Source organism: Mixophyes fleayi, chromosome 3, assembly GCF_038048845.1.
Source record: "Mixophyes fleayi isolate aMixFle1 chromosome 3, aMixFle1.hap1, whole genome shotgun sequence".
NCBI classification, from domain to species: Eukaryota; Metazoa; Chordata; class Amphibia; order Anura; family Limnodynastidae; genus Mixophyes; species Mixophyes fleayi.
Window position 1 is genome coordinate 110201337 of NC_134404.1, and position 25967 is coordinate 110227303.

At 36.3% G+C, this 25967-nt stretch overlaps 1 protein-coding gene across 1 annotated transcript in view; it reads left to right on the forward strand.

Moving 5' to 3' along the window:
• Positions 1 to 25967, forward strand: part of NAALADL2 (N-acetylated alpha-linked acidic dipeptidase like 2) — a 608694-nt gene that overhangs the window by 292105 nt on the left and 290622 nt on the right. The window contains exon 4 of the mRNA XM_075202155.1: positions 6797 to 6919. Within this exon, the coding sequence (XP_075058256.1) occupies positions 6797 to 6919 (123 nt within the window). The remainder of the gene's footprint in view (positions 1 to 6796; positions 6920 to 25967) is intronic.

The following is a 25967-nucleotide window of genomic DNA, read 5'->3' on the forward strand; positions in this document are numbered from 1 at the left end:
GACTGGCACTTCTTGCACAATATGGCTAAGCACTAATGAAGGAAGTCCCACTGTGTCAGTGGTCAGTACTAACAGTCTGTGAATAAGTGAGTTCTTTTTAAGTTCAAGGCTCTTAAAAAAGTAATACAAATCAAAGATTAGGGTATTAATGAATCTCAGTATTACCATCATAGATTGTTTTTTGTATATTTAGGTTGTGCTACAGTTATGTCTTAATCTGATGAATGATGTGTATGGTAAGTTATTTTTCCACATAGGCAGATGGCAGCTTGATAAAAATATGAAGCTGTTAGCAACTACCGCTTTGAAAAATATACTACCTATAATTTCTTCAAAAGTTCTACTTTCTGATGATAAATCTAGAAAAAATTAATTTTGGTTCTGCTAATTTTATATGTAAAAGTTAAATTTAAATTTTTATTGTTGCAATATTTCACAAATTCTTTTTCCTCAATCTCTTCCAGTGAATAATAAATTGTACCTGTGGTGCCTAAATTCTTGATCCCATTTATCTATAGTTATCATTTATCAGATCTATTGTATACAAAAATAAATTCCCAGCAGCGCATAAATAAGTTAGATGGCTAAGAGTACATTTTGTGACCATAGTTGTGCCCCTAGATTGTAAATAATATTGGACACCAAATTAAAAGAAATTATGTGAAAGTATGAATTGTATAGGAGCTAATGAGAAATAAGCTTGGAATAATTTATATCTCCACCATCTTTGAATTGGAATTTAATTTTTGATAACCCTTTAGTGTGGATGCTAGGTGTATCGTGCGATTATACATCTCTTGTCACCTAAAGAAATGCGTTTTTCCAAATAAATCCTTCCAATGATTGTAATTTGGCCTTTCAAGCTTTTGTACAGGGCTTAACTTTATAGCAAAGGGCTGAAGATGGAAATCTATATAATGGGATAAATTGTCTGTAAATGAATTTATACCAGAAATGATGGTTTTCATCTTTAGTTATTATACTTTCTATGTGGCATCCATCTAACAATGTAATTTCTTGGCTGAACTACTTAAAAATATTGGAAATCATTTTGCTATATATGTCAGTGTCCTCTAAAAGTCTATACACTTCTTGGAAAAAAATAGTGGTACCTTGTATGACTACTAGACGACCATTATTGACCAGTTTTTACTGGTATATTTACTCAGATGACATATAGCTTGTTACTTTGATGTGTAGTATATATGAAAAATACAAACCCATGATCAGTTTCGAAAATCTGATTAAATAAGATCATAAAATATGTCATTATGACTGTAGCCGAGTTTGACTGGGTAGAATTTAGATGAAGGTTTATAGTCAGAAATTGGTTTAATATGCAATGTTTTTACACATTTGTGAGGAAATTTGAAGAAATGGCATTGTAGTGTAAGGGTGTGAATATTCTTCAATATACTAATATATTTAAATCTATGAAAAGTTCAAATGTTGCAGGAAAAAAATTACACTCTTGGATAATAGTTGTATCTGTTGTGGTGTCAGTAGTTTGAAAGATAAACCAATGTGTTAAGAAATAGGATCTTATTTGCGTACCTGATCCATTATCTGCATTCCCTACCTGTTAACAATGACTGGGGGTCTCATGTGTGTAGCTATGCACTCATGCAGCCAATGCTCGAGCAACCTCTGATTGGTTTTGCTGGTTTAATAAGCCACTTCCTATTGTCAGTCTAATGCTGGTGATAGTTCCCGCTTGACCTAGTGTGTCTTGTATCTTGACCGGTTCTGCTGTTAAAGTTCTGACCTGTATTGTTTTAAGGATTCTCTGTTTTCTCCTGCATTCTGACCTCGGCTTGTTAAACAAATTTACTCTCATATCTCTACCTGCCCTGAACTCTGGCTTGTTAAAAGGAACCGCTTTACAATATGTTCACATTTAGCAACCCCCTTTCTGAAAAACTAGTTATGCTCCACAGTATTTGGATGCCCACAGGACTTATGCTCGGCTAGTAGATTGTTGATGATGTAGCAGTTGCCCGCTGGAGTAAACAGAACACAATAGCAGGTAGTGAGTAGCCAAGATGTTAATAGCAGAACTCAGAGCCAGACAGTCAGGGATTAATGCACTGTAACAGACAGGCCTAGGACAGGAGCTAGAGAAATCATCAGTTTCTTTTAGCAAGCCAGAGGTCAGGGCAGGTAGAGATATGAGAACAAATCTGTTTAACAAGCCGAAGTCAGAATACAGGGAAAGACAGAGAATCTTTAGAACAATCCGGGTCAGAACTTTAACAACAGAACAGGTCAGGATACAAGACACACTAGGTCAAGCAGGAACTATAACCAGCATTGGACTGACAACAGGAAGCGGTTTATAAAGCCAGAAAAAACAACCAGAGGTTGCTGGAAGATTGGCTGCATGAGTGCAGCAGTGATTGCACATCTGATGCTGTAAACTGAAACCTGAAGAGATGCTGATTGCTATTTACAGAGCATCCAGCTGAATGAATGAGACCCTGGCTCAGTATGTGGAGAATGCTAGCAACAGATTCCTTTATGTTTTTATGTTTTATTTTCAGTCAGTGTGTAGCTGGTAATAAAGTATTATATTTTTCCTCTGGTTACTAATTGTGAATAATAATGGAAAATATCCAGGAACAAACATAAGTATAAACATGTTCAGCACACTTCAAGAAGATAAATAGAAACATAGAAATATTCTGTGTACATTTACATAGATTGAGGTAATCCTCTTATATCTTTCATGGTAGAATTTTATACTAATTTAAGTTTTATCACATTATTCTGTGCACAAAATGACATATTTGAAAGTGAAAAAACTGTTTGCACTATAATATGTTTTTGTTTCTTTTTTCTTTATTTAATTTGTGAAACGGAATATGGAGAACCAAAACTGAACAAGAAAAAGAACTTTTAAACAATATGTATTTTTTGAATTGGTCACAAATTGAACTGTGAAAGACTTTTTGCTTACAATTTGCAGACTTTAAATGTTATGTGTTTGTGCATATTTTGTTATAAGATTGATTTATTTTGATATTTGATCATTCATTAGCACCATCAATTCACTATAACTTTTTTTGTAGTTTAAGTTTAGGATTTATGGGACGAGATCCTTATTGTGAAGGGCCACAAGTGAGGAGTTGCACCTAACATCTTAGATACATTTTCTTAATTTTTATTTATTCATAGTGTTTTCAGAAATCCAAAAAAATGATAGCTTTTTTAAAATGTAAAACTATTGAATATGTAACAACTGAATGAGAGCATTAAAATTATTTATTTCCAAGGATTTAGAAATGACCTTTATAGATTTTCTTTTTTAAGAGGTACTGTCTAGAGCAGAAAACTTTTCAAATTCAGATTTTGTAAGGAGCATTTCCATAGTTGTGGAATAACACACAGACCTCATTTAGAGTCGGACACAATGTCCGTTTTAGAAGTTTAGGAGTGGGAGTGTGCCGCAGCTTGGTAGGGTATTACGAGTGACAAGCAACTCCAGTTGCGTCCCACTCTTAATACCTTTTCGAGCTGCGAGCAGTTCCTGCAGCTAGCCAAAGCTTGCGCCACCTAATTCCTGCCGCACAGCTTTAGCCCTGTTTTGACGTGTGTTGCATCTGCGCCTCACTGCGACTAGGATGTATTTACATGGTCACGCCTTCACAATTCCGCGTTTCTCCCATTCTCTCGTAGTGAGTCGCAAACTGTCGCAAGTGTTAATGGCATCTAAGATGCAGGCGGATTTGGTTAGATGCACCTAAAACGGACTTTGCGTCCAACTCTAAATGAGGTCCACAGACTGTAACAGGCAATTTTCATGGTTGAAGACTCAAGGAGAAGTAAGAAGTGCAATAATCTTAGTATGTTAGTATCACATCTCACTAGTGGTGTACAATGTAAATATTGTGTTTTAAGCAGAATTACTAAAATGTCTTTTACTCCTTCGGCTGTGGTCATGATTGCTTAAGGTGCTCATGATTGTCTAAGTGGTGTTCCAACTACAGAAAAAGAGGTTGACGATAGAAATAGAACAGGCTGCTGTTAAGGGAATTTAAAAAAGTTTATATCCCTAAAAAAAGTCCCATGGACAGAGAGAGTACACTGCATGCAAACTGGCTGACCTGAACGCTATACATAAAGGGAGTTGTACGGATATCAAGAATTATATCTACAAACCAATACAGTCAGCCAAAAAGAAGAGTGTTAAATGAGAGAGAAATTGTATTGAAACTGCCTAAATAATAAGTTTTAAAGGTTAGTCATGGCTGGCAATATTTGAGAAATAAAAGAAAAGCGGAAATTACATATCAACAGGTTTTAATAATGATCCCATTACTCAGTCCTCACTAATATAGATAATAGAGTGTGTGTGGCACTAGTTCATTCGTCTGAAATGTGTCAAGCATATTTGTCATGTGGTGTTTATTTGTCTGAAGTATGCAGTTTGTGTGTTTTCTTTAACTAGTAGCAGTTTAAATGTCTTTTGTATTACCTAAAATCAACTTGAAAAAATAACTACTTATTACCACTGTGAAAGCGTTCCTTGAAATGTTGTTTTCCTGTAATGCTATAGGAGAAAGTTATTCTGTTAGCTGTCAAAAAGGTTTTCAGAACAAGGAAAATTATTTTGCATAGATCACAAACAGACAATTGTTATGATTATTTTATAGAAGCATACATGTCAGCAATCTACTAGCTTAGAAGCAATCCAGAAAAATGCAAGTGGTTATAGAGCTACCTGTGCTCATCGACCTATCAATAGATTTCCTTAGATCACGATTGCATGCAGAATTTTCTTTTTCTCTTATGGACTGTAAATCTACTGGGGTAATTTATGGAAGCATAAAAATGCAGAGGCTCAGCTCAAAATCATTTACATCCTTCTTTGTATTATGCACTGTTGCACACGTTTATATATATGGATACACATGGGTTTCTGTGGCAAGATATTATCAGTTGAAGGATTAACAAAATATTGCACAGTGTGATGGCCAGACATGCCAAACATGAACAGGTAAGGATTTTCCATACAGAGTGTGGAATAAAATTAGACCCAAAAGAGTGCATGTCGTGGCACATTATTTTCAGAAAACTTTGACAGATGAGGGAAACTACCCTGGGACAGAGCGTAGTGCAGTCTCGAGCTTGACTCAAAAGCTGAGTCAAACAGCTTACATTCTCTGCACGCTATTTGCAATAGCTCTTAAGACATTTTTTTTATGTAAGAATATAAAGGGTTAATTACTTTGTTAAACTCTCATATGAATGAGAGCTTTGTAAAGTCTATAGTTTTAGTATAGCTTGTTCCACACTAACTATTTGTACGTAGTAACAAGTACAAATGTACAGTATAATACAGTGATTGGCAACTAGAACAATATTTTAAAGTTTGCTTATTTCTCACTAAAGGAATTGTGAGCAGTGGAAAACATGTTTAATCAATTACAGTATGTAGCATGCTTTAAAGTCACAATACAAATCAAATGCCACTGTCTGTTTGCAGTCTTGGGACCAAGTTGTAGCAAGTTATGTTTCGCTGTGGCTTTAGATGACAGACTGTGACTGCAATAAAAATTGTACAGTGCTGTAGCTTGGCATAAAGCATTGCATTATCAATGCAGATATTTTCAACTATACAAAGTTTATTTAACAGAGACTTAAAGCATTTAAACGGTATATTGCAAGTTTTATTTTTTTATATGCATGGATCTTTAATACAGTCTGCTTAATCTGCAGTCTAATGGCTTCATTTAGAGTACAGATTAAATCCTATGTGATAGTATAATTTTGTACCTTGGCAAAGCCATGTTGCGCTGAACTCAGAAGTAGTGTAGCTTAATAACTCAGTGCTTAGTACTGTGGCCACACAGCTCTGGGGTCCTAGGTATCTGTGTGGGGTTGATATGTACTTTTCATGTTTACGTGAGTTTGCTATAGGTAGCAAACATGGACCTTAGTGTGTATGGGATAGGGAATTTAGACGACAAGCTCCAATGGGCCAAGGATTTATGTGAATTATTAAATAGGACAGCAACTGAGTATGCCCAAGCTGGTTGCCTCATCTTCTGCAAAACATGCTAAGTGCTTTGAGACCTAATGGGACAAAGCATTATATAAATAATAACAATATTATTCTTATTATCATTACTTATTAAATATTTGTGTCATTCATAGATACTAAATTGTATTTTGCTACCACCCTCTAGTCAACATATTGTCCTAACAATTGAGGTTCACTCAGCACTATGCAAATGCCAAGATACAGGTGAAAAAAGTGTTCTATTGATTCCTGCAAGCATTTTACTATTGGGGGTCATTTCTGTAAGTTCTGTCAGTGAAAGACCATCTTTCCTAAATCCTAAAACATCCTGTTGGGTTCTAGAATTTACTAAATTCTACATTATTTTGTTCCTCTCCTCATTATAGGCATACAATACATATTGGCATTAGGTTACTCCATATATAATACATTACAAAAGAGCAGAACTTACTGTGATTGCTGGTCAGGAAAACAAAGACATAGTTTAAGCAGGGGACACAAAATATAAGAAAGACTTTGGTGGAAACAACAAAGTATTCATGATATCTTCCTCTAGACTACTTCTTGCCTGTAGGGCATCCCAAATCTGTGATTTGATAAATGATGTCCATAGTTGTTTCATAGGATCAAACTTCCATGTTTATGTATAGCTATCGGTGGGACTTCCTACCATGTACCATGTTATACAATGAGCATTGAGTTCTATAATGTATTCCCTGCATCATACACACAAACATACAATCTTGTTATGTTTCCTTTCTTTTTCTTTTTTAGGGTGAAGTTATTGATGTTCAATATGGGACGATAGAAGATCTACAAGGAGTAATACAATCAAAAAATATTTCTAGGAAATCTATTGCTCTACTAAAACTAGGAGTTTTACCATTGTTGTACAAGGTTAGTAGATATCTGTATTATATGTATGATTAAATCCTGTTTGTTTGGTATTATTTATAAAAAGTGGCCAAGTCACCATCAACATATTAATTTATCAAGATAAATTATAGTACATAGAACAATAGGCTGTTGCAAAATGTAAAGGCTCAGCTTGTTATATTACTGGCTGTAATGCTAAATATTATTTAAATGTATATATTTTATATATTGGTTGCATTTTCTGCCAACCTAAAGACTAATATTTGACAATCATGTTAACTATAAAATAGGCTTTCCACCATTACATGCTTTCACCAATCCCCTTCCTTTCCACATGCTAGTATGGTGTATCAAAGGAGTCTTCCCCTGTCTCAATGTGCGTAGTTCTGAATTAATTGCATTTATAACTTAATATGACAATATGAAGCCATAAATACAAAGTCGAAAATACCATGGTTTACTTCGCATTACATTTTAAAAGGGAAATATTTGATAAAAGAGTTGTTTAAATAATTTAAATTGCAGTCATTTGTATATTAACCACACAGACTAAACTTTTATAGACTGTGCTACTCTTGTTACTGCTATTGAGAAACAGCTTTTCAATTTATATGGTATTTAAATGGCAAGCTATTTTGAAAAGATTTACCAGCTTTCCTTGACCACTGTAGCAGTGACCTCATTCTGACCTTTAGAAAACTGTGAACTAGCTTTGTTTCTTTATTTCCAATGGAGTTTTGAGACTACTGAGATAACAACTTTCCAGTTATAGCAATCAGTTTCATATGATGGTTGTATGATATAAACTTCTTCCCCTGGGTACCTACAACAGATAACATTTATGTTTGCCTGAAGATTTTTTTTGTTATTTTAAACTCTGTGTAATACAGTAGAGTTGTCTGTCTTTTATGACACCATGTGCCAAACTTAAATAGCAGTATATTGTAGTTGAAAAATCCTATACATTACATTTCGAGATGAGTAAAGTTAAGCTGGCATTTCGTGTTAATATAATTTTGTGGTGGAAAAGGCCATTTTACAAAGGCCATCATCATCATTATAACTTATTTGTAATATGCTACATAAAAACTGAACAAGTATATCATACTTGCCAACACTTGATATTTTTATTCCGGGAGCTGCCAGGGGTAGATGGGCGTGTAGGGGGCGGGGCCCCGAAAAACGCGTCATTTAGCCCCACCCCCGTGATGTAATGACGCAAATCGCGTCATTTTACAGCGGGGGCGGGGCCAAACACCGCGATTCCCGGTGAATCACGGCGTTTGAACCGAATTCTGCCCACTTCACTAGGAAGTGGGCAGATCAGGGAGATTGCCACACTCTCCAGGGAGTCCGGGAGACTCACGCGAAATGCGGGAGTCTCCCGGACATTCCTGGAGAGTTGGCAAGTATGAAGTACATATGAGATTGGTGAAGTTGTGATACAGTAGGTGGAGAGGGTTCTGCTTGTGAAACCTTACAGTCTAGAGGTAGAGGTACCAGCAATATAATCTTCAAGGTCCCCTTTTGCTTTGCCATTTTGCAAAATGATATTCTTCACTGTATTTGTCACACTCTGCATTTTGTGGAATTGATAGAGCTGGGTGATGGTGTCAATTAAGTCTGCTTTTTTGTTGTGATTGGGGTAGAATAAGATTAAAATTATAGGTGATTTTTTTTTCAAGGAAGACTTGAGACCAAATTGTGCCAGAAAAAATTGCCCAAGATGTGGATGAAGTGGATATGCAACAGTTTTGGAAATTTCACTCATCTCTAATTAAAACAATAATCCACTGAGGTGCTCAGAGAGGAGAAAAATCATACAGTGCAGCAATGTATATATAGTGCACTGAGAAATATGCTAAACAATATGAGAAGTAAAAGCCATAGGAGTACCATTTTATGTTTTGCTCTGCCTAAGTGAATTTTATATTTTGGACAGATAGAGATTACTTTTTTAGCATATTAGAATTTATTTGCATAAAACTGCCTTCATCTGCAGTTAAAAGCCATGTAGGTCGATCAGGCGAAACAGGTACAATTGGTACTAGCAACAGCCATGTCACAAGGCTCACCACAATTAGTTATGGTATTACTGCATGCCTGCATACCTTGATAAAACAGTAGTGTGGCCACATGTAACAGCAGTTGCTGTGCTGATTGGACCTGATAGCTAATCCCTAATGGTGGAATGCACTGTGTGCTGTCTGGCAGTACTTTATCTACGTGAATTCCAATAGGTACAAAATCACTTATTCAAAATTCTGCATAGGTAAATGTCACACAAAAGAAGGGCAACAAGCAGCAACCTGGAAAAGGCATTTGCATTTGTGAGCTATTTAGATATACTTGGTGCACTGATGCGCCTGTCCAGTGGTGCTATATAGGAAAACAAATGATTTTAATACAACACATATGACACTTTCTTGCACTCTTACTTTCCTGAATTAATTCATACCATAACAAGTTCAAACAAGTAGTTTATTAGAAAAAAAAACATGAAGTGAGCATATGTAGTTCAGAAAAGTTCACAGTTCATTTTACAAAACCACAAATTTATTCATATGTAGCAAACTAACTATCTGTACCAAACAATACATTGTAAAGCTTTTTGTCTAGTGCATAAATATGCTTGTAGATAGTGGTGTGTGGGCTTTTGATTTACAAAGCTGAAAAATTGGAGCTAGAAAGATATACAATTTAAATAAAGAAAGTAGCACGGTATAAAAACATGCTTTTATTGTTGAAATGAAAATATTTCATACCGAAAATGTTCAAAATATAAAAAAATCAATATGAAAATATCAATAAAAATGTGTAAATAGAAGCAAAAAAAGTAATTGGTCATTTAATGAACTTAAATTTACAACTCCTCAAAATATAAAATAAAATAAAATAATACAGATTATCTGAACATGCATCCGTTCCTAATCCCAATTATATGTTAAGTACTTACAAGCAAAACTTTGTTTATGTTTTATTAATTAGTAACACTACGTGACCTACTGTATAATTACCTATTAGAAACACTGGGTGCCACTTAGAATATAACTGTACTTCAATATGATTTTTAAATTGCAGTCTGTACAAAATAGGAAGCTCTTTTCTTGCAGTGAAATTATTATTTCTGTATTGCCATTGTTCCTAGTTTATATATACCACATATTGTTTACAGCATTTTTATGTTGCTTCGCAAGTTCATAGAGGAGGTTTCACTATAATTTTCTACACAGTTAAGTTTATTTGTTAACATTACTCAAAGTGCAAATCCTGTCCCTACACAACATTTGCTTTTACTGTCTAACGCAAGCTTAGTAAACATGGCAGGAGAGCCGAGCAGCCCGCCAGCCCGACTTCGCTGAAATACATTTTTTTTTCAGCACAGGTTGTGTGCCACCTTGTTTCAAAGATACCAGAGCAGATATCGGAACAACGCGGAGGTATATGGAAGCAGTGCATGCACAATGAAGTATCTTCCGTATATGCATCATAGAATGCTAAAGGGGCTACACGCACATACACCAAATCAGTGCAGGGGGTCTCTCAGCACCGGCCTTAACTATACATATAAAAGCTAATTTATCTGTGTGGAGTTTGTATGTTCTCCCCCTGTTTGGGTGGGTTTCCTCCGGATGCTCCCGTTTCCTCCCACACTCCAAAAATATACTGGAAGGTTAATTCGCTGCTATCAAATTGACCCTAGTGTCTCTCTCAGCGTGTGTGTGCATGTTAGAAGATTTGGACTGTAAGTTCCAAAGGTTCAGGGACTGATGTGAGTGAGCTCCCTGTACAGCGCTGCGGAATTATAGTGCTATATAAATAGCTGATGATGATGATGATAATTGCTAATTGGTTCCTATGTTAAGTGAAGTTCACCGTTTTTTGGAATGTTATTAAATAACCATCATTATTTGCAAAAGTGAGAATGTCCCCTGAAAGCATACTGTTGGGCCTTGCTTCAACATTTGTATCATTTACTGTTTCTTCCAAAGTACCCTTGTTTTTACCCTCATTTGCATATTTTGAAAATCGAGAAATCAAGAAATTAGGGGGATATTTGCACATCATATTACGTGAGTCACTATTTTACATATCTATTTTTTAACATCATTGCTTTTTATGACACTTTAATTAAACTTTGGGGTACAGAAATCAAAAAAGGGGAATACAAGTAAGATGGATGGTAAGCAATGTGTAATTAGTGGAAAATAAACAATGCTGTAGTCAAAATATACATTTTCTTTGTTCTAGTTATCACTTCTGTAAAACTGCATACATTAAGTTTGATGGTTGTATGATTATTTGTCTTGTTGCTTCACTATGTGTAACATATACATGCCTATTGAACCATTTTATTAAAAGACAGAATGCTATGGTACAATAAGGCATGTCCAGTGTTTTAATTTCAAAGTTATATTGAATCTTGTAAATAACATTGGAAATTGTCTTCCCTCCCTCTAAATCCTTATACCACCTTTATATCTCTCTGTTAACACCACCACCATCTCTTCTGTTCCTCAACTCCACTGCCTGCCTGCCTTGAATCCTCCCTCTTTTTTGCTCCCCACATTCAATCTTTTGCTCAAACCTGTTACTTCCAACTACGCAACATTGTCCACTTCCGACCCTTCCATCTCAAGATTCCACCAAAACATTATCCATGCACTCATTTTCCTTCTTGATTACTGTAACCTTCACCTCCCTGGCCTCCACCTGCTCTCACCTTGCCCCCTTTCGCACTATACTGAAATCGGCTGCGAGACATATCTTCCTTTCACGCCACTCTTCTTCTGCTTTCCTTCTCTGCTATGCACCTCCCCTACAGAATCCTTTTCAAATTACTCACCCTCACCTTCAAGGCCATCTCCCACTCCACTGCCCCAAACATCTCCAACCTCTTCTCACATTCCCTCCCGTTTCCTGCCAACGGCCAATGACCATTACCTCTCCTCCACTCTGATTACCACATCCCACATCAGAATTCAAGACTTCTCCTGGGCTGGCCCCCTCCATTGGAAAGACCTCCCATGCCCTATCCGACTGTCCCCTAAGCTGTGCTCCTTCAAATGGGTACATACGTATCTGTCTCACAAAGCCTACCAACCTTCCACCTAACCATCTCCATGCTAGATCTCCTCACATCTCTCTTCCCCTGTCCCTATACACACTCTTCCTCTGGGTTATCCCCCCCCATGGGTTCATCATTGTGCCTGCATCTGTTTGCCTTCCCTTTAGTATGTAAGCTCCTTTAAGCAGGGCCCTATTGCTTCCTGTCTCTATACCATTTCTTATCCTCCAACTTCATTGTACTAGCTATGCTTGGAACTATTGTAGTCTTGATTTTACTTATTTATTGTTGTGTACTGTTTTAACCCGTATGGTCAACTGTCTGTATTCTGTATGGCACTGCAGAAACCTTGTTGCTTCTTATAAATAAATTATAATAAATCATAATACATAAATAATATTACTGAGATTTTAGGGTTCTACATATATAGATTTTAAATAGATTGGTTTAGTTGTAGCGGTGGAGAGCTGATAATACAACCTCCAATTTGGAGTAAAAATCTGTGTTGCATAGCAACCAATTTAATCGGGTACACCTTCTAATAAGTCCCCTAGAGTAATGATACTCTTTAACGAAAACCTTTAAATTTTAGATTAATTCTAAAAAATTAAGTATATGTAACCCTAAAGGAAAAAAATCTGTTAATACAAGTACTTACCTGAGTAGTAAATTTGGGTCAGCTTAGAATGTCAACACAGTCCCCTATGTTTGTGACAGTGTTAAAGTCAGTAAATTAGTACTGCAACCTGTGTGGGGACATCACTGAGACAGATTACATTGATCTGGTGATGGTGACAAGTATTTATTGCCTGACTAAAATTGTGGACCACCATAATTAGAAATTTCAGTTGAATTGAGATTGCTGGGGAACAGCCAAGTTTGCAGAGGTCAAGTCTCACTTTTGCTTCTCCAGTCTCTGGAATAGCATTCAACACTATATTTATAAATTCACATTCCTTATTTTTATTATTATTAATTATTATTATTATTATTATTATTATTACTATTATTACTATTATTATTGATTTGTAAGGCGCCGAATGCTTTGCAGTGATGACATATGAAAAACAGGAACATAAAAGCTTCACAAAATAAATGCAGACATGAAAACAAAGGGTAAGGAGGGCCATGCTTGTGAGAGATATTGCATTATAACTGCATAAATTATAGTTTATGATTATAGCTGGGATGATAATGATGATGATTAATTAATTTGACTGTTTGCTGTGGTTGAGCCAATTTAGAACAAGGTGATATTTCTTGAGAGTAATCTTTAAAACCGTACTAATTTCTACCTGTAATCCTTTGCTAACATGTCAATTTTAGCTTTGATATTAACATTAATATTAACATAAACCTAACCATATCCCCAGTACAGCTTCTGTTTTATTTTTATCTCTTCTCCACTTGATTGTAACCTCTTTTAAGAAATGGGTATCCTTATTCCCAAACTATACAGTATATGTAGTTAAGAGATTTTACCCACTGCTACTAAGAAATTCACATAGTCCAATTCCAATTAAGTAAAATTGAACTACAATTCCCTAGAAACTAAAGCTGATTGAAGTCAAATACCTTTAGTTAATTTATTGCAGAATCAAAAATAATTGAATTGCTTACCGTGCAAGCGAAAATGCTTACAACATATTATTAGAATAAAATGCTAACACTGTGTTATTTGTTTTAAAGCTATTTCTGTTAATGTTTCCATGCACCAATTTGCACAAAGAAAATATCTGTTGTTGTTCATCACCCATTGCAAACCATTGTGATTTATTTTCTATAGGTCTTAGGAGGGTAAAACTATCTTTAAGATTAGACTTTGAATTGTTATTCATTCGCCCTATTATGAAGTGCCCTGGTACTAGACTAATGACAGAAGCTTAAAAACTGATTTTAGTTATGGCTAATAAAAAGGATGGCTAGATGTAAGTAAACATTTTCAAACAAACCGGTAGGTTAACTGGCTTCTGACCAAAATGGACCCTATAGTGTGTAACTGTGTGATAGGGAATTTACTGTAAACTCTATTGGGGCAGGGACTGATGTCAATTACTGCATATTCTTCATACATTGCTGCATAATGTGATTGGAATTATCTAAATAAATAATAAGAAGAAAATAATAATAGTAAAAAGAATAAGCATGTTATTTAATACCATTCATGATAGCGCTTTTAGCCAATACTTTACCCACTGCATTTCTAGAAAAATGACTTAAAGGACTGAGCTGTAAATGGCATTAGCCATAGGTCTATTCTAATATTTGCTAATTTATATTTTTGCCCAGTTGCATCCACTACAACTGGAGGAAAACAATTTCACCATCTGTGAATTTGCATAGAAATATTTTTTTCCCACTGTAATGCTTGTAGAACGCTGGTAGAACACAAATGCTTTGTTTTAGCATTTTGATCTCTAGCTTTACAAACTGTATTTGTTTGTGCATAGCAGTCACTATAAATGCTGACATCATGTCACTCCAGCATGCTAATGCGTTTGCAATACAAAATGTCCACAGATCTCTGTTTTCACAGGCAATATGATTGTCCAATTGATTTTCTTCATGCCACCTAAAATGTAAACTTGTCTACTAACCGAGGCTGAGACTAAAGCCATGAGTAATTACTTTGACGAACACCTAGCTTAATGTTTTATTATGGCTTAAATTAAAGATAAATTTATGTTGTTTATATCATTTTGTAATTATAAACATGTAAATAGAACTTGGTCTTGTATTCAAAAAATATTTTTAAAAATAATAAGTATTTGGCAAAATGTTAAAATAAATAATTTGGTGTATCCCTGAAAATAAGTACGCTGCATATAACATACTTAGGCAAGTGAAGGCATCTTTTCCAAGCTATATTTAGAAAAAACTTAATAGAAGTCATATTACACATTGAAATTAGCTTAAGACAGACGCTAATAGCAGTGATGGGCATTCCTAATATCTTGCACAGTATTTTGGGTTATTGAATCTCTTGGCAATCTTCTTAAATTACATTTTCATTTTGTAGAAATATATACTGGTTTTCTATGCTACATTAGGCAAACAGTGACAACCCGAAATGCAAGTGTCTGTAGCAACATCATTTGTATGCAAAATTGTAAAAATGTATTTTTGAAGTGACTCAGATAATGTTAGTTGTGGTTCATTATGTTTGTTCAAGATTCACAGATGGATATTTCATGGTACAGGTAGTTTAGAACTTGGCACTTCCCTTAATCTTAAGGATGTGCAGAGTCTTTGGATTTTCTAACTATTATAGACAGTCCATTGTGGGGTTATCTGCTCAGGCTGCATTGATTACTACTCTTAAACTGGGTACACACTACAGAAAATTTCTCCCGATATGATATCGCTAATGATTTTACCATTGATTGAAAATTCCGATCAGCATGCCGATTCATGTGTACACACTATACACGTTTTACAAGATTTACCTTCATATCTGTGCTCTTCATCTGTTAACCATCGGCTGAAAAGATTGTGACTCTGCACACTCTATAGAGATCTGCCTACACTGATGGTTGTGAGTGCATACACACTTCAGAATTTGCCTGACATAGTTCCATCATTTTTAGAGAGTTTAGGTCCATTTATAAAATCAAATCAAACAATATGATTGTCACGATAATGAGATTTGAGAATACCGCTGACTGATATTGACAAAACTAGTCAGGGAGGCGCAGGGTCTCATGTACCCCCGGTATTCATCAGGAACCCTCGCAAGGAGGTATGGGCTTGGCTGCGTGAGGTGTGCAGGTCACGGTCCTCCAAGCTAGTTGTCAGTGCAGCGGGAGAGAAAAGGAATGGTCCTACAGTCCAGGTCAGCTACCAAACGATAACGCAGTACACGAGGGAGATCCAGAGGGAAGGTCAGAAGGGAGTCAGAGGTCAGAATCCAGATAACAACGGAGCCAAATCACAGGACAGAGAGTGGTCAGGAACAAGCCAGGAGTCAGGAACCAATAAACAACAACATGAGCTTCAGAACAGGACAGAGCACAATGGAGTAGGTGAAACCAATACTCTGGCACAGACAGATGGGAGGAGCGACCTGATATACCCTAGCATGGCCCCTGATAGGTAGGGAATAACTTCAGCGGTCAGATGCATCTGACTTCTGACATGCCGAGAACAGAAGCATCCAGTGGCCTAGCGACGGGAAGCGGACCTTCTGCACATGTGCACACTGTGAAACCGAAAGTGTGTCCCGTTGCTAGGCAACAGTCCACGAGAGACAGGCGTCCATCCCCAGCACCTATGCACAGTGCGGAGACGACGAATAACAACAATGTACTTTGGAATGACAAAACATGATTGTGGGAGCGAACACACTAGTGCGATATCAGACCTAACGGTTGTTTATTGTGTGATTGGCCCGATACTCAGATGAAAAAGGGTTGTAGTCATAGTGTTTAGTCTTTAGAGAAGGTGCATCCTTTTTTCTTATTAAAACACTGCATTTCCATTGTTTCAATACCTTATACTGTGGAAGTAAAATCGGGAATCGGGAACAGGTTTTCTCTTATCACACTTGGGTAGCTCTTTTGGCAATCTTTGCATCTTTGGATATTTTATGTTTCTACTATTGAAATGATGATATCAGTGATTAGAGCTACTTGCAATAAAAGTTTCATACGAGAAGTGGAGACATTGTCAAAAATGGGCAGAGGTTCCTATAACGGTGCTCACGAATCTAAAGTAATTCTAAACTGGTAAATAGCTACATCTACACTATGCCGTCTGGTCATTTATTTTTTTCAAAATACTGTTACTGTAGATGCCTTTTGTACAAGCTTAAACAGTTAAATCAACTGTTTATTTGTAAGTGATTGCTTGATTGGGCAACCTGTTATGTATAAGATTATAAATGGTTTGTCAGAATAAAAAAAGACATATAAATAAACCCTACATAGGCATTATATATCAGAGGGAATGAAGTAGCAGCTGTAAACAAAGAGACTGCCAGATTCTACATAAAAAACAACCACCAAAAACATACAGCACTTATTCTTAATTCCAAATAGCAATATATACTATTAGTGGTTATAATAAATCAAAAAAGATGGATATTTGCTTGATAACATATTATATAAATAACATAGTTCATACTCTCCTGGAATGTCTAGGAGGCGCCCAAATTTCGAGGAGTCCCCCCGGACTCCCAGGAGAGCAGGCATTCTCCTGGATGCGATTTTGCATCATTAAGCCATAGTCTCATTGTAATAGCACATTGACCTGGTTAGAAACAAGGCATCAGAGGCTGGATACATATAATATAATATTAATACTATAAATACATTCAAAAATCAGTTACAAATAGTACTTTATGAACAATAAACAACTGATCAGTTTAAAAAACCTTGGTATTTAACTTATTAAATACCATGTGTTCTATATTTATATGTTTACTGTATTCATTATTTTCTAATCTCACAGAATAAACGTGGGTAATATGATGCTGTATGTGCAGGACTGTGTAACCAATAGTAATCAAACAACCTACCAGCTTTCTGAAGTAATTTGTCCAAAGTTTGTAGCTCATTAGTCTAACTAGCTCTCAAAGTCCCTTACCACACTAAAGGAAGAAACGGGATAAATTGAAGAAAAGCTGTTAAAAATGGACTTGCACATACTGTGCTTAGTTCACAACACTCCATATGTCTTCCAAACTGGAATATGAACTCCCTGTTTCTTCAAGTATCATGTGATAGGTGCAATATTTGAATTAATTCCAAGATATAGATTTTTTTTTAGAATATTTGTTTAGATCTGACTAGTTTCATCACATAGATGTAAATTTATTAGAGGCATCTATTTTATGTTCTATTTAAATTGTTTTAACCAAACATGATCAGAATTTATGAACCAATCATGTTGTAACATGATTAAATACTTGATCTTTGATACAATGCAAGCCATTACCTAAATAAAACACATATTTCTTCATTGTAGCAAGTTATACGTATAGGGACTCATATAGAGTTTGAAGCATTTGTCCCCAAACATAAGCAGGAAAAAGACGCATGCATGAAAAGTGCATTTACGTGCGTATGTCCAGTTGAACGCATTTCATGATAACTCCAACTCTACAATACTAGCATATACTCTAGGTTTACGTCATAAGTAACAAGCAATTATTTACATGCCACGCTAGCATAAGAAAGGCATAGAGATAGCATAGGGAAAGCCTAGAGATGTGGCTTGATAGCATTACTACTATATGTTGTACACAATATAACAATGTAATGCAGTGTCATATACAAGAGAGAATAGTGTCTGGTATTTATGGTATTTATTTCCACCCCAGTTATTGATTTGTTAACTCTTGTGATGTCCTATGTGCTTTCTAAATGTTATAGTTTTTTGTATTGCTGGCTGGTCAATGTTTTTTTTTTTATTCAGATTATCAACATTTTTGCTTAAAAAAAACCTGTAAATGCAAAGTACAAATTAAATTAAATTCTAGACTCTTGTTTTTATTTAAAAGTGAAATGAAATCTTCTTTCCTGCCATAATTGAAAATATCAATTAATTAATGCAAATAGACGGCCAAGACTTCATATAGTATAGCATTCACACTAATAAATTAAACTGTGGGAGGACTCAATACCCAATCAGCTAATCAGCAATGGCTAGCTAGTGATGCCAATCAAGATCATCATCATTGCATCTCTAAGCTGAACTTCCAAAGGATCTTTATCAGGAATATTATAATCATATTATTTGAAATACCGGAGGTGTTTATGTGGACTGACAGTTTCATTCAGTTTATTATTTATTACACAAATGTGGATGCAAACATAAACATAAATACATAAACTTTTACATTTAAATATAATATAAATATAAAAGAGTTACATTTTTTATAAATAATATGGTTAAGCAATGTGCATCCACATTTGTTTTGGTGCATATGACATAGCTCTGACAGCTGTGTAAATACTGGAATAATAAGGAGATCAAATATCCTAAGCAACCATGCTCCTTTCTTGCATTCTGCTGTTCTTTAGGACCCTGTTTAAATCAGAGGTTTAGAAACCATAATTAGTACTACCTTATTATTACACAGCTCCAAGTCTGCCTCTGTTTACTTTGTCTTCAACATAAGTATCTAATGTAATACATTTAACCACTATTGCACTTATAGCACTTGCACAATGCTTCCTACAGTGCCATACACACTTTATTAATTGTATTCATTAATCAGCATACTTTCCATACAACTCACTTTCCATTTTTTCTTCCAAATCCTCTTTTTTTATGGATATCACATTATGTCCACAATTCAAAGTGTATACTGAACTGGTATCAAAAGATTTAGAAACCCTCTTTCCTAGAAGTAAACAGAACCACCATTGGGATAAAAATATTGACAAAACAAAAATCCAAGCTTTACATGAAATAGAAAGCTGGAACAAGGTTATAATAAAACCCTCAGACAATGGAGGCAACATTGTCTTGTGGCCACATGATAAATATATGGCCGAAATTCAACGCCAACTTAGTAATACATCTTGTTACCAACGTTTGATATTTGACTCCACTTGCAAACTTTCTTAACATGTAGCAAAAAATAATTAACTCCGCAATTCAAGGGGGGGTTATCTCTAAATCTGACTATGACTTTTTGGAAGTTAAGAGCCCCAAAATACCAACAATTTATGTATTACCAAAAGTACATAAGAATGAGACCAATCCCCCAGGAAGACCAATAATTTCGGGAATTGGGGGGCTCACGGAGAATGCCAGCAGATTTGTGGACCAATACATGTGACCATACGTTGTAAGTTTACAGTCTTATACTAGAGACACATTAGATGTTCTCTCAAAAATCCAGGACATAACAATCAGTCCTAATAGTAAAATGGCATCTTATGTCGTTGAGTTGCAGTACACAAATATTGATCATGAGTAGGGTCTGAATGCTGTCCGGTTCTTTCTAAACATGGGTACCAATATGGATATGAATGAGTTTGTCCTGACACTTCTAAGATTCATCTTAACAAAAAAAAAAATTTGTTTTTACTGAAGGTTTCTTCTTACAAATGAGGGGGACAGCTATGGGAACAGCGTGTGCTTCCACCTACGCTAATCTGTTCTTCAGTGTGAGCAGTAATATGTTTATGTTTCCTATTTTACATATAAGACCGGCTGTTTTTTATGTAGCACACAAATACTTGATAGCTTTATTTGTACACCGAAATTTAAAATTAGTCCAGAACATGCCTATCTCAACTATAAATCTGCCATCACATTTTAAATTTTCCTCCCCCAAATGCAACATGTTTTTGCCAAGGTGTAAAGATACTCATTATGCTTTGCTTTACTTTCCTTAATGAATTAGGCCCATTATGTTTCACTTCCGAAAGTTGTCATTCTGCACCCACATATACACCTCCTATCTGTAGTCCTGTCACATCTGGTCACACTCTGCTTCCCTATATCTCTTTTCTCTATCAACAGATTATATCTAAAAATATATTTTATCTTGACTGTACTCCTGGACACAAATAGAAATGTCAAAAGAAAACAAGGAGAAAGATATACATAGAAGTATAAATATATGCAAGTGCTGTAAAATATATCAAATGAACAGTGTAAAAGGTAGGGGGGAACAGGAGCATGAAGATTCATAAAAAAAAAAAATCAATGCTCATATACTTATAAATTATGTTTAGAGGCAGCCTCATTCTCAACTGGAATTAAAGTTTCTGTCAAATGTTGATATTGGCAAGAAAGTGAGTAGGTGCCTTAACAAAACAACTGTGGAATGCTGCTATGATTTCATACTGGACTGTTTCAAGGGGCGCAGGTTGTACAATTTCTAGTGATTTGTTGGGTTTTGATTGGTTGACAGATGTCGTGCTGTTGGAGAGGCTAGCTCAAGCCACATATGTGTAATGTTGGATTTATAATCATTGCATTCTCTTTCAATTGATTTTTTTCAATATTGTCTATAAAAGAGATATCTGTGTGGTCTCCTTTTTCACTCAATTTTAATTTATTTGACTGTGAATTTTATCATTGTTCTTTTCAAGAAAACGTCCACTCTGGAGTAAAATGAAAAATTAGATTAATTGTAAAAGAAAGTAACCAATAGAGTCTTTCTTTTCAAATAATTTTTCCCAGTAAATTACACCAAAATACCTTTCTGTATAGATTGTGGCTCCACGAAAACCGTGATGGAATCCACGAGAATTGTAAGTGTTTTTAAAAAACCCCACTCACAAATGGGTGGGTATGAGGGACTTAAAGTCAGGGGAGGGCTGGCAGATTCCAGCCCGGGAGGCAAGCACACAGCAGCGGCCCATCCTTAAAGGGTGGTTTTTGGTACAATATATATTTATCTATATAAAAAGAGGCTATTGTAGTGTTGCTTAATCCATATATATATATTTTTATGCCCAGGCCTGGATTAAGGCTCTGCGGGGCCTAGGCACTTTAGACTGGGTAACCCACTATGATGTAGCATGGTTATTATTTTAGACAAATACACAGGCAATACTGTGTGCACTACTGTTAGGTGCACACAGTTCTGCGTTCACAAGCAGTACACGGTGAAGCAGGACATACCTCCCAAATGTCCTAAGCGAAACAGTCACCCAAGTTCGGGACTGTCTCACCAGATTCAGGACAGTTGGCAGACTGTCCTGCTCTCTCCTACCTGTCTTGTCACTGTCCCCACTTGTGGCTGCTGGTAACTTTAGCTCATTTGCTGGTTGTCTGGATCCTGGAATGTTGGAGGCCCTATATGGAAAAAAAATGGGTATATGAAATTTAGAAAACTCCAACCAGTCCCGATGTTAAATCAATAGCACACACATTTTATAATTAGGCCTCCCTCCAGCCACAACATTAAAATAATATTCACATTTTCTAAATATATCTCTATCTTTTCAACCAACCCTGCCAATAGATAGCAAACACATTTAATATATTAACCTATTTCCCTCCCTCCAAACAGCCCCAACAATAATTTAAACAGCATTTACATTTAACAAATATTACCGTTTCCCACAATAATCACATTTAATAAATAGACCTCATTTTCCACAACCAGCCCACAATTAATAAATAGCTCCCAAACCACCCCAGCATTAAATTAAAGGTCTAATTACCCCATTATAAATTCATAGGCCTCACTATAAAATGAAATTGCCCCACCATCACCCCGCAAATAAAATAGCACCCAATAATTAGCCCCCACCTGCACTCCACAATTAAATACATTCATTTACTGTCCCGTCCCCCCCACATACAGCAATTATTTACCAGCCCCCACAGACTTTGCATTCATTTACCGGCCCTTCACACACACACAAAATATACTGGCCCCATACTCATATATGTATACAATGTACTGCCACACACACATACAATATGCTGCCACACACATACACACACATACAATATGCTGCTGCCACACACACACAATGCTGCTGACACTGACACACACACATACATACATACATACATACATACATACATACATACACACACAATGCTGCTGACACTGACACACATACATACACAATGCTGCTGACACTGAGGCTCATACATACAAGTTGTATGTATGAGTGTCAGTGTCAGTGTTACAGCCTTACACGGTGACCCATATCTCTGATCAGCCTTACACGGTGACCCATATCTCTGATCAGCCTTACACGGGCTCAGGCACAGTCAGACTTGGCCGTGCATGGCGCAAACAACAAGAACAAGCTTCATGCCCTTTCTTGTCTTTCTCCCTTTCTCTGGCTGAGAAAGCTTTGGAGTGTGGATTTTCTATGATAGTTTATATCAATTTATGCTAACTTAAAATTAGATACTAATTATGCAGCAGCAAAAGCAGAATAAGATAGAATGTATTGGTATCTGGCAACCAGCATATATACACTCCCTTTTTCCCTACATCAGTGAGTCCTGCTTCACTAAAGTAAAATAAATCAGTATGGAACTGATGACAAGTATACAGTATTGACAGGATCAGAGCCCGGCACTACACTTAAAGTCAAAAATATGTGTGAGAGCCTTATGGTTGGTGAGATTGCACCTATGTCTCTGGTATCCATTAGCAAATGAGCGGGATTTTTATTGAGATTAAATCATGACTAATTGCTGGGGCTAATTACAGGAAGTCAGACAATAAAATCTGGCTGTCATTTTGGTGCAACAGTGCTGCCCATAGAAGCAGGGCAGCATCCACAATTCATAATTCTTAAGATGCAAAGTAATTATCTTACTTATACTAATTTTTATTATGTTTAATACAGAACTTTAAATGAGTGAGTTCCTTGCCCAACTCATGTAAATTCATACGTGTCTGCCAAAGTTCCCTGGGAAAGGGATACATGTACAAGATGCTGCCGACACCCCCCTTCCCCACGACGCACTTACCTTGTTCTATATGTGGTGCGCGTCCCATGTCACAACTGCAGCAGTCCTATTGGGAGGGACGATGGCCTTTCAACAGCAGCCAATGAGAAGGTGGCTGGTCCCGGAGAAGGGGCCAGCCACTGAGTAAGTGAAGTTAGGGCCGGCCCAAAATAGTGTTTTTGGGTCCAGCCTGGGGGACATCTGCAGCCCCTGCCCCCCGCCACAGCCCGCCCCTGCTTAAAGTACAATACTAAATAAAACAATGAAGCGCTGATGAGTTTAAGAGTTAAATGTCTATCTTCATGTTTAGTTTTGATACACCACAATAACAATCTGCAGTGTGAAACACTGGGGGAAATCTAGAAGTGTAAAGAAAGCTCTTAATCTTTAATGAATGGTGAAATGATCCTATACTCGCCAGTCAGCTATATCTTCATTACCTGTTATTCAATTATTCCATTGTGAGTTTCCCCCTTCATAACTATTGAAAATATAAACACAAATTAATTATGTAAATATGGTCACCCACTTTCCACCTCAAAGTTCTATGGCATATGAGCAAATAATACACACATAACAGTGTGTACAAAATCTTCTATGTATTATATCAAAAACACTCTTGTTATTAACACATATCAATATAAACAATCAAGCATACAAAATACATATCAGAAAAATAGGAAGAATTCCTATAGCACCTAATTTAATAGTCTGAACCACACAAGACTTGATGAAGAACATTTGATGGCTTTGAAATGCGTTGGTTTGTTTTATATCATCTATAAATGTAACAGTGTATCTACATTTTTGTTCCAGTGGTACAGAGTACTCATATTTGCCTTGTTTCCCCAACTGCTGCATAGACCAGAGTGGCAGTTCAGATTCAGACTGCCTCTATCTAAACATATATAGCTGACATAAGGGTGTTCATCCATGTCAGCATTTAAATAGTGTGGGAAAGTTTCCCTTCATTAGTAACGATAACCATTTGGTTTAACTGCTTCTGTGTTTTCTTTTTTGTAGAATTTCATTTGAACTGATAAAATGTGCAATTTTTGCCATCACTCTTAAGCGCATTTTAGTAGCTCCAACACTTTGAAATGAATGTGAAGTCCTACATAAATTGTTTACATGTTGCGAATATTTCTTAGTGGGAGTTCTGGCAGCAAATGAGCTTAGTTCAGTGCTTAAACTATTTCTGACCTTTTCACTGCCAATCTGTGATTCAAACTGTCAACAATCTGCTTTATTTTACATCTCTATAAACATTATTAAAACAATTATCTGCTTATATAAAGAGGTTGATTGGCATGCAAAAGGAATGCTGGATGGTAAAAGTGAACGCTCTTGTATTGCTTCGCTTCTTACCTGTGTTTTATATGTTCACAAACAGTATGGATATTTGTAACAACCCTAAATTAAAAAAAACAATTATCTTGTTTCAAAAGAGATTAAATCTCTTTAACTTTTTTGTCTGCAAAAGTGTTGCTGGGTATTTCTAAATGTTATATTATTATTATTATTATTATTATTATTATTATTATTACTATTACTATTATTATTACTATCATTATTATATATTTATAAAGCACTGACATATTGTGCAGTGCTTTACATTTAGGGGATTATGATACAAAAAAATTACATTCAATGACATGAAACAGACAGTAAAGGGGGCCCTGCCTAAATGACCTTGTAAGTTAAGAGATATGAGGAGTACTTGATAAATAAGATAGAGGATTAACAATTGTGTGTGCTAGTTGGAAAAGTACAGGGGGCTACTGTTAAGCTGGGTACACACTACACTGTTTTCGTCCAATAATCGGCTCAAACAGCCGACATTTAACCGCTCGTTCAAAAGTCGGGTCAGTGTGTGTAGTGACACGATGGTCGAAAGTCTGCCCAAATGGACGATTATCACCTCATTTGGTTGGTCGTACCGTTTAATATTTTCGTTCCAATCTCGTTTCCGCTGTGTAGTGTGTGTATAAACTTCTGACCGTTCCACAACAGTGAGTACTAAATTACAGTCATTGCTCATGACAGCATGGCTGTAAAAAGTCGCTAAAGGGACGTCCGCTCTTCCTTTTATCGTCCTAAACAAGGCTAGTGTGTATGCAGTCCATGGACCGAGCGATCGGACCATCGACCGCATGTAAAATCGCTCGGCATAAAAAGTTGGTCGAAATTTCTGTAGTGTGTACCCAGCTTTAGTCAGCATTGTCAGTCATCAAATATAAAGCAGCCACTGTGATTGGAATTTTTGAGCAGCTACTGCTGGTGTGGTATACAGTGGACGGCAAAGACATGAAACCAGTTACTATAGAATATTATTGGCAAACTAACCTTTCCTACTTTACCCATAGCTCTAAGTAATGTAGTCATGCCTTTTCACTCGCAGGGCAGCATTTTGTGTGGGTTAAAAAGAAAAATAATTGTGTGCTAGGGAAGACCTGTCTGCACGTACTTATGACTAGTTGGCTAGTCCTTATTTCCCTTAGAGCGGCGGTTCCCAAAGTGTGCACCGCAGCTCCCAGGGGTGCCGCGGCGCTGTCACTGGGGTGCCGTGGGCCAGCCTTAGAAAAAAGAAATCAAACAGAAACTTACCAATCCGCG